Source organism: Artemia sp. Qi Xiang Cuo, chromosome 18, assembly GCF_049724085.1.
Source record: "Artemia sp. Qi Xiang Cuo chromosome 18, ASM4972408v1, whole genome shotgun sequence".
In the NCBI taxonomy this organism is placed as follows: Eukaryota; Metazoa; Arthropoda; class Branchiopoda; order Anostraca; family Artemiidae; genus Artemia; species Artemia sp. Qi Xiang Cuo.
In genome coordinates, this window is record NC_142811.1 from 32,986,518 (window position 1) to 33,000,410 (window position 13,893).

General features: G+C 34.9%; 1 protein-coding gene across 1 annotated transcript in view; it reads right to left on the bottom strand.

Moving 5' to 3' along the window:
- The window catches only part of Tsc1 (tuberous sclerosis 1 protein hamartin), a 191,544-nt gene that overhangs the window by 53,319 nt on the left and 124,332 nt on the right, over positions 1-13,893 (bottom strand). The window contains exon 14 of the mRNA XM_089103825.1: positions 4,352-4,477. Within this exon, the coding sequence (XP_088959951.1) occupies positions 4,352-4,477 (126 nt within the window). The remainder of the gene's footprint in view (positions 1-4,351; positions 4,478-13,893) is intronic.

Consider the following 13,893-nt stretch of genomic DNA (forward strand, 5'->3'; position numbering starts at 1 on the left):
AAAAATATAATAGTTAAAACCAAACAAATAACAACAATAAAAGCGAATTATTCGCCAATATCTGCGATTTGCGCAAAATTCAAAAAAATGAACTGCCATCGACGGATACTAGCGAACAACTGACAAAGGCAAGGAAACAATTCATTCACTCGAAAAACAAACCGAACCAGCAATTAAATAAGTTGCAGAACTATGTCATTTGATTTCGGATTTTAATTAATGCATTTCTTGCAGACGCCCTTTGAGACCTAAGGGGTTGTTCACGTGTTTGATTAGATGACTGGGAAAGTGGTTCAAGGTTTATTTTAGGGATTACTAAAGTATCGGCTTCTCTTGTGAGAAAACCAAAATATGACTAGTTTATTCTTAAATCACTGGAATCTCTGTTTAAAGCTAGACCTAAATGTTGGTATTTATAAATTTCAACAGCTTCTCTGTAGTGCTGGACAATACCTTTGTCATGCGAAATTATGCTAGCTTGATTAATCAAAATGGTATGGTCTGGTTTTTCGAAAATGTTCTCTGCAAGGGTAGAGTCAACATTTTCTGTTTTTTTCTGCTCTTTAAGTGTATTATTAATTGAACTAGAGTGTTGGTTTAATCTATCTGTGTGTCACTAATCAGTACTTCCGATATACCAAAGACCACACGAACAAGCAATTCCGTTGACACTGGAGTTATGACCCATCAGAATAGGGTCTTTACCTAGATAAATTTGGGACCTGATAGTTTTTCTGGGTCTATAATAAGTGTAAATGTTATTTTTCCTTAGATTTTTTGAAATGCGGTCTGAAACCCCTTTAACGTATGGGAGACCAAGATAAAATGAATTTTCCCTTTGATTTGTGTTTTCTATGGAACTATCTGATAATCTTTTAATGCGTTTTTCAATTACAGAATTTATTAAACTAATTGGATAACCATTCCCAAATAAAATATCTCTAAGGTGGTTGAGCTCTAATTCCAAGAAACGTGTTGTAATAATTCAAGGTTTACCCCCCCCCCCCCCCAATCAGTATTGACAAAGTTGAGTAACGGGGCTGAACAGAAGTATCACCTGTCTAAGCTGATGGACATGAATAGAGCCCGCTTTCGGAAGGAAAAATTCAGACGAAAATTTATCCCCCAAACCGTCCTTGAGATATTGCAGGTATAAATTTCCGTAGCCAGGCAATGCATAATGTATGTTGATTTACTTTACTACTCAATCATGAATAGATGCTAGATTCTAAACATTAGGGGCCCAAAATTTAATTTCCTCTTTATAAAATTTAGTATAGGTAAGAGGTCGTTCTTTATTATATTTTAATATATTGACTTCAAATACAACAGTACAAGACTATACTATAGTTAAGTGACTTATTTGACTGACTTCACAGTATGATTCCCTGTGGTTCCTCTTACTATTTTTACTGAAAAACATAGGCTTTTTCTTTTGTTACATAAAGGATCAATACTGTAAGTGGGAATTTTGTATGTTTCATCGGTATAATGTTATTATTGATATTATAATAAAGAACGAACTCTTGCCTATGATGAAGTGTCTTAATATTTCAATTGCTATAGCCTAGAGTTCGTTCTTTACTGTAATTTTTAGTAGTTACGGGTTATTATATTTCTTAACATTGGACGTGATCGTCTCTTACTAGGTTGCTAGCTACCCCTGCAATCCGGATAACATTATCAATGTCATTATAATAGGTTTATATCCGTTATTTATTATAATTCTATTTTAAAAACTATTTTATTTTTAATTACAAAAGGCACTAGATGTAGCAATTTCCTTTAAAATAAGCCATTATACATATCTCTATATGATTTTTAAGTGCCCAGCTAGCTGAGGAGAAAAAAATTGGAAAGAAAAAAAGATGCCGTATGTGGAAAATATTGGGGTTACAGCCAATTTTCTTGATTTTCAAGCCAATATATTTTCCTTGTCATTCAAGCCAAGGGACGGTAAGTTTGCTATATAGAGGTTTTGGACAAGACGGTTCTAAAAGCGTTCTTTTTGTTTTGATTTGAACCTATTTTTAAGGAGTCGTGGGTTACTTTAGTTTTTACTATGGGGCGTGATCGTCTCTTACTAGGTTGCTAGCAACCACTGCAACAAGGATCTATTGGTATCAAAATTCCGTTTTTTAGAGTTTCGGTTACTATTGAGACGAGCCGCTCTTACTATACAGTTCGTTAACACGAACTCTGTAATACCACTGCAACCCAGAGATTGCTAGGTACCGCTGCAACCTGGATATTCTTATTTTTCTTACTATGAGCTAAGGGTCGTTCTTTACTGTATTTTTTGGCAAAATTGATTATGTTTTAAAAATAATTTGTTTTAGTTACAAAAGGTTTTTAACCCATTTTAGGGATGGACAAACTGTGCAATAACCAAATTCGAGAGTTGGGCGGACTAGCGACTTAATGAGCGTCGCGAGCATTTCTATATCTAGACACATGAACGTTCTCCTGATCAGCGCTGATACCCGCGTAGCCTGAAGTTTTCTTATCATTCCGAAGCTACAAGCAATGTTGGCAAAAATGTGACAGACACGATTCTTGAAGCTGAGGCACTCATCCAGTACAACTCCAGGATACTTCACTGATTTAGCACGGAAGATGAAGTGTCCACTTAACTGAATCTGCTTAATCCAAGGATAATAATTATGGCTTCTACCATATATCACCAAGGACCTCTCCTTGTGGTTCAACTTTAGACTATTCAGTGTCATTCATTCTTCAATGTATAGCATACCACCTTTCAAAAGATTTAGAAGCTCCTTTTCTGTCCTAGCAGCCACCGTATAATGGGTATCGTCTGCAAAGCTCGGTAATATAGCCTTAACCTTAGAAATTTCACTAGTTGATAGACCACGGCTTACCAGGCACTTATCCAAATCCTTAATATAGATAAGGAGTACCAGAAATGATCTTTGAGAAACGCCACATTTAATAATTTTGTCACTTGATTTAAAATTTCCCCTTTTAACGCGCTGGGTCCATTTATCAAGAAAAGAACTTAATAATAGCAGGAAATTACCCAATTGTTCCAATAAATTGGAATTGAAAGATAAAATTATCCTTGAAACAAAAATATGAATAAAAAAGAGATGATAAAACAGTAGCAGGGGTGTGCGCAGAAATTTCGTACAATTTTCGCACATCAATTAGCTTTAACTTTCATTGATATGTGATCAACATTCGAAAGAAAGATAAGATCAGGCTCGAAAGTAAATACAAAATTCATCAGATCTGAAAAGATTGTAGCAGGGGCGTGCGCAGATCTATTGCGTCTGTTGCTAGTTTTAGCATTCATTACTAGTTAAATAAAACTAGAGTTTAGAGAAAGACAAAATTAGCCTAGAAAGATAATATAAAATAAATTAGAGGTGATTAGATTGTGCCAAGGCTGTGCGCAAAATTATTGTTTTTGTTGCTATTTTTATGTAAATAAAATAAACCTTGAAAGAAAGACAAAAAATAGACTTGAAAGAAAATATAATATATTACATTAAGCGAATAAAAATGATGGGGAGCAATCTGGAGGGAAAACCATTAGTAAAATATTTACATTCATGTTATTGAAGCATAAAATGGTGTTTCTAATGTCAGGGGCGTGACCGTAACCATTTTTGCGCCCTCGGTACGAGCTTTTATGCGGTAAAATAAAACTTTATTTTTCTGAAAAAGTTCAACCGTGATAAAACTAAATTTTTACGACGGGGAAACCACATGGGTTTACTACACCTGTCACCTAAATCATTTGCAGGTGCAGGTATCTTAAGAACCAGACACAGGCAATCTCGCAGAATAATACCCCTACGTACTGTCAATTTGGTCAGACGTGATCCTTACCTGTTGCCGATTTGATCGGAAGTATGAAGGAATGTAGCATCTGTCTTGGCCTGATACTAACTTTTCTAACTTTAAGCTTTAAATGGTTATACCTTTATATGCTCGATATACCTTTTCTTCCTAAATAGTCTTCCCGAATAGTCTTCAATTTAGTTTTTAGCCTCCGTTGGACTTTCCTTACAAGGGATCAGCATATACCTTAGGTTCACCATGGATGATAATTTCAAAGGGATGATATATGTCAAACAAAGGATGATCAATGTCAAATCTCCCGAATATGACTCAGCTTTAAAACTTTCCTACTGCAAGCAAACAACGCAAGCTATGCACCAGTGCTAAAGAACAATAGCATGAGAAGAGACAGCTCCTCAGAAAGAAAGATGAGTGGGTTTTCTTGAAAAATTATGCTCCTATTTTATGAAAAACTATTCACTACGGCTCTAGCCGTAGATAAAAGATCTAATAGTGTATAAAATAAATACAAAACAAAATTGAGTACCTGTGATTCATGCGCTACCTTTAATTCAGCCATTTGATTTTCCACACTCATTTTCTGTTTCCGCGCTGTTTCTAATTCGAACTTCAAAACTTTTGTTGCAGATAACGCCTCTCTTAGATGAATCTCCTATTAAATAAAATATTATTATCGGTTAATATATGTTCAGAAAGATTAAAATTTTTTTAAGCTTCTGCACTTGAAACTAGAAAGATTTATGAAATAGCATATTACTGTATTTCTGTGACTTACCGCAATTAATCTTAGGTAACGATGCTTATACTCAAACAGTGTAAAATTCAAACTAAGACTGTTAAAGTTTAAACTTACCTAAAATCATTACTTTAAGAAAGTAATATGTCTTAGCTACGCTTCCTTTCAGTGATGATGTGAAGGGTATTTTAAATGTAGCTGAATTATATGGGTTTTTTCTCTTTCTTTTGTGCTGAGGACCGCTACAGCTTAAATAGCCCACTTATTCCTAAATAAAAGTTTTAATTTCAATATCTTTGTCTAGGACACTACTTGATTCTTTGAATTATTTTGTTCATGTAAAATAGAAATTCAGTCTGGCCTTAGTTATTAATTAAGTTTAAAGGTTTATCGTTGAAAGCAACAAAACATATCTAGAAGACATTTTATTTTAAAATATTTCTCCATTGCAACTTATTTTACTCAAAATAAAACTTCTTTCGGTTATTTCGGGCGGGGGGGGGGGGGGTAAAGTCGTCAGAAGCTAGAAGGCAAATTAGTACAAGACAATTAGATAACAATATATATATTTATTTACTTATATAGAAAGACACAAATTTTGGTGAATTCTTGACCAAAACCCCTTGGCCCTCCCTTGACTTAGTGCCTGCATTACACGAAACTCAGATAAAGTATTTAGGTTAAGGCATCTCTTTTCAGCAACATTCCGTATTGGCCATAATCTAAAGAATAATTTCTAGTGAGTAAGACTCCGAACTTTTCTTTTGCGACCATCCAAGTGAGCAACGAGAAACATTAACAAAATGTTGGCATGAAGCCAACATTTTAGATTGTGACACAAGAAAAGTGCTTTCTGAGGGGGCTGAAATTTCAAACAACTATATTTTTTAATAATTAATACATATTTTTGCTACTGATTTTGCCTAATTAAGTGAACCAAAAGAGGAGTATTGAGCAAGAAGGTGTCCGGACCGATGGTCTAAGGCAGAGGTGGCTACTTAATGAACAGAGGAAACGTGGCTAATATTCTTTCGAGAAAATATTCCTTAGCACATTGGTTCCCAAAGTTGACTGGGCTCCAACCCATCTAACAAAAATTTCTGACCTTGGGACCCACCTTTTTGCTGTCTTAGAAAAAGAGGTAGTGAATCCTATACTAACTACAGCTAGATGAGTCTACGGACATGCAAGGCCTATCTCAACTGCTTGTTTTTGTGTTTTATCTATGGCAGAAGGACGTGCATGAAGATATCTTGTTCTTCAAGTCAGTAAGTCGTGGAATTGCTGAGGTAATTTTCAATACAATTGATTCCCATATAAAAGGAAAAGCTTTAAAGTGAAAGCACTGTTCGGTATATGCACTGACGGTGCTCGGGCTATGAGCTGCAAAAGAGCAGTGTGGTTACGAGAGATCTTGAGTAAAGTCTGTGTACTTTGTAGAAACACTGTAGCCTTCTTGGGGAAGCACTGGTTTCAGAGCATTGCCCGGTGATTTCGAAACAGTAATTGTTACAACTGTGAAAATTGTAAATTATATTAAAACATAACCCTTACAAGCCCGCCTATTTCAAAAACTGTGTGAAGAAATGGATAGCAATGATACATCTCTTCTTCTGCATACAGAAGTTCGCTGGTTATCCAGGGGAAAGGTACTGAAACGATTGGTGGAATTGCACAATGAAGTTACAATTTACTTGAAAGGAAAAAATTAATATGTTAAACATCTACTGGACGTCAGATACATCCTCAAGATCACTTATTTGGCAGATATTTTTTCAAAATTAAGCGAACTCAATTTGTATTTGCAAGGTTCAAACGGATCAGACATTTTTGCAGTTCACGATAAAAGCGTAAAAAGCGAAGTTTTGAGGAGAGGCAACCCCCTCACTTACGTAATAATTTCTGTTCGTTTTAAGTTTTAATGTTGCTCCTTACTTTGAGTTAAAAAAAACCTTGTTTGTTTTTTTTATTTAATTTCTGACAATTTTTCAAATAACACCAGGGAATCTGGCGGAAAAATTCCCCTCCCCATGGACAAATCCTGCCGAAAGTTTACTCCGGGCAATTACCCTAACATCTCCACGCTTTAAACTGAGTCAGTTAACAGAAATCAAGACATATAAAAAAAAGAAAAATTCGTACAGGAATTCTGGCCATTTCCTTTAGTATAAAAATTTCCCTGAAAAGTTCACTCCCTGGAAACTTCTATCTCCATGGACAATTCTCCCAGTGCAAAATCCACCTAGCAGAAAGTTCGTCTTCCCCTACCCACCCGAAAGATGTATGCATACTTCCCAATAACAAACACGATACGTAAACAATGGGCAAACTTTATGACAAAGACCTATCCCCAGAGGTTTTGGGGGGTCATGTTATCTCCAAATATATAGTTATAGGGTCTTTTAAAAATGCTGAACAAAATAGCTTTCTCAGAATTTTGATCAGACGATTCTGAAAAAAAAACTGGCGTGAGAGGGGGCCTAGTTGCCCTCCAATTTTTCACTGTAAAAGGCACTAGAACGTCTCATTCCCGTTAGAATGAGCCCTCTCCCGACGTTCTAGGCGCACTGGGTTGATACGACAACCCCTGGTGAAAAAAAAAAAAAATTAAGACGCTTCCGTTATCTTTCTTCTGGCAAAAGATACAAATTCCACATTTTTTAGGTAAGAGCTTGAAACCTCTACATTAGGGTTTCCTGATACGCTGAATATGATGTGATTTTCATTCTATGACGGGTGTTCCCCCTTTTTCTCAAAAATCAGGCAAATTTTCTCTGGCTCGTAGCGTTTGATGGGTAGGATTAAACTTAATGAAACTTATATATTTGAAATCAGCATAAAAATCCTGTTCTTTTGATATATCTATCAGTATGAAAATTATATTTTTTAGAGTTTCGGTTCCTAATGAGTCGGGTCGCTCCTTACTAACAGTTTGTTACCATGAACTGTTTAATTGACAAATACACTTAAACTTAGGAACTTTTGCTGGGATTCCAAAACTGAAATACGTAACCCTAGAGGATGGAAAAAATTTAACAAGGTAGAAAAAAGAAAGACACATGAAAGCAGTTTAAGATGATTCGGCACTTTAAAATGATTTTCTGGCCCTCAGCGTCGGTTGACTGTCTCAAAGACAAAAAGTTCATTAGCAAATTCTCCCAGATAACTAGCCGTCATCGAAAGTAATTGAGAATCTGTGGTTTGACAATATAATTTGATGGAAGAAACCATTAAATTTCACGTAGCCTGTGTTGGCAAGGTTTTCAATCAAAGGGAGTAGCGCCACAGAGAACTCCCAAAGCTAAAAATTGCTCAAATAATATTTCCTTTCAGCTGATTCTAGCGTTTCCCAAGCAGGTATGCTAGAACATTTCTAAGGACTACCCTTTCCTGAACTTGAGAAATTCTACTCTGTTTAATTAAAAAAATAAATCATACTTTCTAATGATAAGTTTCAATAAAACTGAATATCTATATCTTAGACAAAAATTGGGAAATGCTAAACGGTTTTCTAAGATTTCCAGGATAGTAGGTGTCGGCTTTTAGCTTTATGTTGTTCATTCGGATCTCTTATTCCAAGCTCTACAAGATATGGTAAGATCACCCAATCAATTATAAATAGTTCGGACAAACAAACTAAAAAAGTTTATAATAGACGAAACAGGGTAATCCTTTAAGGTATTGTTGTTTTGATCTGACCCTATTTTTAGGAGTTACTGGCTATTGTATTTTTCAATATTGGACGTGTTCGTCTCTTACTAGGTTGCAAGCTACCGCTGCAACCCGGATATTGTAGCTTCAATTGACAAGTCAGATTTTGCATTAACCCCCTAGAAAATTACTACATTTCCTACAACTACATTTACATGCTTTTTATAATGTTGAAATCCTATTTTGACCTTTGTATGCAAGATGATGTTTATAACATTTGCTAATAAAATGTTATAGAAAAATGCAGTCTTTCCTAAAAAAATGATTATATTTTTAAAATTATGTTTGTTAATTACGAATGGGCTTTTAAATTAATCAGCTTCCTTTCAAATGAGCCATTAGACAGCTCTGTGATGTTCCAGTGCCCCGCTAGCTGCTGAGGAAAAGAGAGAAAAAAGATGCCGTATATGCAGAACATTGCAGTTCAAGCAAATTTTCTTGTTTTTCAAGCCAATAGATTTTCCTCGTTATTCAAGCCAAGTAACGGTAAGTTTCCTATATAAGGGTCTCGGACAAAACAGTTCTAATAGAGTAATTATTGTTTTGATCTACTTTAGAAGTTATGGGCTATTGTATTTCTTAGTATTGGACGTAATCGTTTCTTACTAGGTCGTGAGTTACCGCTGCAACCCGAATTTTCTACTCAAGAGTTATACAAAAATATAGTTTTTCGTAATAATTTGATTCTATTTTAAAATTTATTTTTGTGAAATTACTAAAGGTTTTTAAATACATCATTTTCCTATAAAATTAGCCACTAAACAGCTCTCTATAATTTTCCAGTTTCCGCTAGCTGCGAAGAAGAAAAAAACGAAAGAAAAAAAGATACTATCGATGCGACATATCGTAGTTTCAGCCACTTTTCTTGTTTTCCCCGCCAATAGCTTCCTCGTTATTAAAGCCAAGGGACAGTAAGTTTCCTATTTAGGGTTTTCAAACATGGCGGTTCTTATAGTATAATTTTGTTGTGATCTGACACTATTTTTTGGATTTATGGGGTTTTGTAGTTTTTACTATGGGACTTGATCGTCTCTTACTAGGCTCATAGCTACCCCTGCAACCCGGATTATGAAATCCAATTATAATAGCAATATCTACATGCTTTTGATTATGTAAAAAATATTATTTTGATCTTCATATAAAGGTGATGTTAATAACATTTGTTACTACAGTGTTGTACAAAAATGCAGTTTTTGGTAAAAAATTGATTCTATTTTAAAAACTATTTTTTTCTAATTACAAAAGGCACTAGATGTAGCGATTTCCTAAACCGCTATTTATGATTTTCAAGTGTCCCGCTAGCTGCAGAGAAAGAAAAAAATGGAAAAAAGATGCCGTCAATGCAGAACATCGTGCTTGGAGCAACTTTTCTTGTTTTTTGGGCCAATGAATTTTCCTCGTTATTCAAGCCAAGAGACAGTTAGTTTCCTATAAAGGGGTATTGGACAAGGTGACTCTAATAGTGTATCTTCTTTTGATCTAACTCTATTTTTAGGAGTTATAGGTTTTTGTATTTCTTAGTGTGGGACGTGATCGTCTCTTACTAGGTTGTTAGCTACCGCTGCAACCCGGATTCACTTCAGATCATATATTTTTATGTTTAAAGTTATACCCACAAAATCACGCGTCAAGTAGTTAGAAACTATCAGAAAACAAAACTAATTTTCAAATTTTCAGGTATTTTTCTAGTTTGAATTGAAACATTAAAATTATTGCTCAGACACCATACTTCGTAGAAAATTGATTCTATTTTTTTTGGAAACTTTTTTTTATTACAAAAGGCACTAGATGTAGCAATTTCGTTTCAAATTGGCCGTTAAACAACTCTCTATGATTTTTCAGTGCCTCGTTTTTTAATCTGACTCTATCATTAGGGGTAATGGATTTTTTATTTCTTAGTATAGGACGTGATCGTCTCTTAATAGGCTGCTAGCTACCGCTGCAATCCGGATTACTATCCTCAAGAGTTCGGTCCTTACTATAACAAACAGGTAAAAACCTATGCCTTTTCTCATTTGAATCAATAAGAGACGAACCTCAGACAATCAGGCAGCTATCCATATTTCCAATGAACTATGTAATTTCTTTTACTCGTTCACTTGAGACTATCCCTTGTTCACTTGTTCATCCCTTGTTCATTATTTGATCACTTGAGATGATCTTTTCAATGTTTAAAGTTCTACCCGTAAAATCACTTGTCGACTAGTTAGAACCTAACAAAAACCAACTAATTTTTAAATTTTCAGGTATTTTTCTAGTTTGAATTAAAGAATTAAACGTATTACTCAGACACCATACATATTTTTGGAGTTTAACGCTCACTACATAAAGATCATTTCAGGATTATTAATAAAGCCGATAAAGGCAACACTGTAGTTGTATTGGATTCAGATGATTACAACAAAAAAAGTCAGAGAAATTTTAAAGGATTATAACACATATCAACAATTAGCAACCGATCCCACAGAAAAATTTATCCAGGAAGTCCAAAAAGAGATTTCTTATCTAAAAGGGAAAGGTGAAACCACAAATCAATTGTACAAAAGGTTTTACCCAGGTGGGTGCACGGCTCCTCGTTTTTATGGTCTTCCTAAAATTCATAATCCCGGTAATCCATGTCGACCCCTTGTTTCCTCGTTTAATTCTCATACAGTAAAAATAGAGAAATTCTTAGCAGTTGTATTTCGCCCACTAATTCAGGCTTAAAAATCCTATATTAAAAATTCTGCTGATTTCGTTGCCAAGGTAAAGAAAGTTTCGGTTAAACCATATACAAGAATTGGCAGTTTTGATGCGGATTCAATATATACCGATTGTGATTCCTCAAAAGGCCGAACTGGTTTTGGAGCATAAACTCAGTTCTAACCCATCTATATCAGAAAAATCTACACGTTCAAATCAGACACTTCTTCCCCTTACATCCCTATGCAACAGAACTTCTTTTTACTTCCAATACAGAGTCATTTTTGTAGACAGAATTATGAGCTTCCAATGGGCGCCCCCCTTTCACCAATAGAGGTTGATATCTTCATAGAAAACCTTGAAGAAAGGGCTATTTTGCAAAGTTTTTGTAAACCTAAATTTTGGGTTCGTTTTCAAGATGATATTTTTTTATTTGTGGGAGCACGGTGAGGATTCTCTGGGGTCTTTCCTTCACTTGCTTAACTCCTTGGATCCAAAATATAAATTTACTCAGGAATCAGAGGTAGGTATGCGTCTTTCTTTCTTAGATGTCCTGGTGCACCGAAATGATACATGTTTCGAGTTTGGGGTCTACACAAAACTTACACATACTGACCGTTACTTAAATTATTCCTCTAATCATTCTCCTGCTTTGAAAAGAGGAGTGGTCACTTCTCTAGTTGACAGAGCATTGAAAGTTTGTTCACCACGTTTCCTGGATTCAGAGCTCGACTACCTTAGAGATATTTTATTTGGGAATGGTTATCCAATTAGTTTAATAAATTCTGTTATTGTAAAACGTATTAAAAATTATCAGATGGTGACACAGTAAACACAAATCAAAGGGAAAATTCAGTTTATCTGTGTCTACTGTACGTTAAAGGGTTTTCAGATTATATTTCCAAAAATCTAAGGAAAAATAACATTTACACTTACTATAGACTTAGAAAAACTATCAGTTCCCAAATTTATCAAGGTAAAGACCATATCCCGATAGTTTAAAACTCTGGTGTCTACTGAATTCCTTGCTCTTGTGGTCTTTGGTACATCGGAAGAACTGATCAACGACTTACAGATAGATTACTAAGCATTCTACCTCAATTAGTAACACCCTTAAAAAGCGGAAAAAAGCAGAAAATTTTGACTCTGTCCTTGCAGAACCCATATTTAATAACCCAGACCATGCTGTTTTATTTAACAAAGCTAGCCTAATTTCGCATGACAAAGGTATTGTCCAGCATTACAGAGAAGCCATTGAAATTTATAAATACCGACATTTAGGTCTAGCTATGAACAGAGATTCAGGTGATTTAAGGATAAATGAGTCGTATTTCGGTTTTCTCAAAAGAGAAGCCGATACTTTAGTAACCCCTGGAATAAACCTGAACCATCTTCAAAATCACATAATCAAACACGTCAACAACCCCTTATGTCTCAAAGGGTATCCACAAGAAATGCAATGGTTAAAATCAGAAATCAGGTAACGTAGTTCTCCAATTTATTTAATTCCTGGTTCGTTTGTTTGAGTGAATGAATTTTTTATTTTATTTCTCAGTTGTTCGTTAGTATCCGCCGATGGCAGTTCATAATTTTTTGGATTTTGTGCAAATCACGGATATTGGCAATGACTTTTTTTTATGGTTGTTAGGTATTTGATTTTAATTCTTATAATTTTTGATCTTTTATTGAATTTTATATATCTTTTAATTTTTTTCTGTTCTTTTCATTGGTTTTGAAATGGGTTTTGTTGACTTTCCACGTTTTTTTCTCTTCGGCATTTTCCTTCATTATACAATTTGTTCGCGCTGAAGAAGAAAGGCGGTTGTTCTCTGGAAATATTCGCTTTGTGTGTTTCTTTAGTCTTTTCGTTTGGCCTTTAAAAACCCCGCCAATGTGGTCTAAGAAATTATTTCTCCATTTACAGTAGACCTAATCGCTATTTGTTTTAAGTTTGACACTATACACAAGCTAATTTATACTCGTTTTAATTGTTCAACTCTTTCCGCACTTTCAAGAAAAAACTATATTTTGAAATCATTTTTACATCATATTGTACATACACATGGGACCAGTGCCCAGATCACAACATTAGGTCAAAGGATTCATTTTATTCAATTGTTGCAACCTTGAGAATCTCAGAAACTTTCGTCATTTAGAACAGCTACAAAAACATTTGATCCGTAAACTATTTAATAAAACCTCAAGTATTAAAGCGGTTTACAAGCCCTCTGAATTTCACAAGCAACACCAGTTATTATTATTTTACTTTTTGATTTTTATGTAAATAAATATTGGCTAGTTGTTCTCGGAAAATCTTCATGTCAAGACGAAATTTTTTTTCCATAACACAAATGTAGTTATCTACACCGTGAATCAGCTTTGAAGGGGTTTTTCACACGAATGGTAACAGCTTAGTGAATCTTAGATACCAAAATCTAGTTTAAACTTCTTCAATGTAGTTTAATTGAAAATTTTCATGTGACACAAAAATACTCCAAACTTTGACAAAGCCATCAAAAGTATGTAGATTGATCTGCAACGGTTTAGAAAATTCACAGGGAATACAGACCAGGAACTAGTCCACAGCATCTCACACATGACAGGCAAAAAATAAGTTAAATTTGATCTTTATATTTTGGTATAGAACATTAGCTTACCCGTCGCACATTGGTGGGATCCTGAAAGAAAGGAAATTCAAAGAAATCCTCCCCCCCCCCCGGAAAATTCTCCCCTGCAGAAAACTCCCCTAGGGAAATTCTTATTCGCGGAAAATTCTCCCTCGCATAATGATAACGATCATATTTCTTAATTTAATAGAATTTGAAAAATTATTCACTGTGGAAAACTCCTCCCGCAGCGAAATTACCTCCCCGTCGCTGAAAATCCCCAGAGTGAATTCATCCCTCCCCGCCACGGGAAATTGTCTCCCCCCGATAATT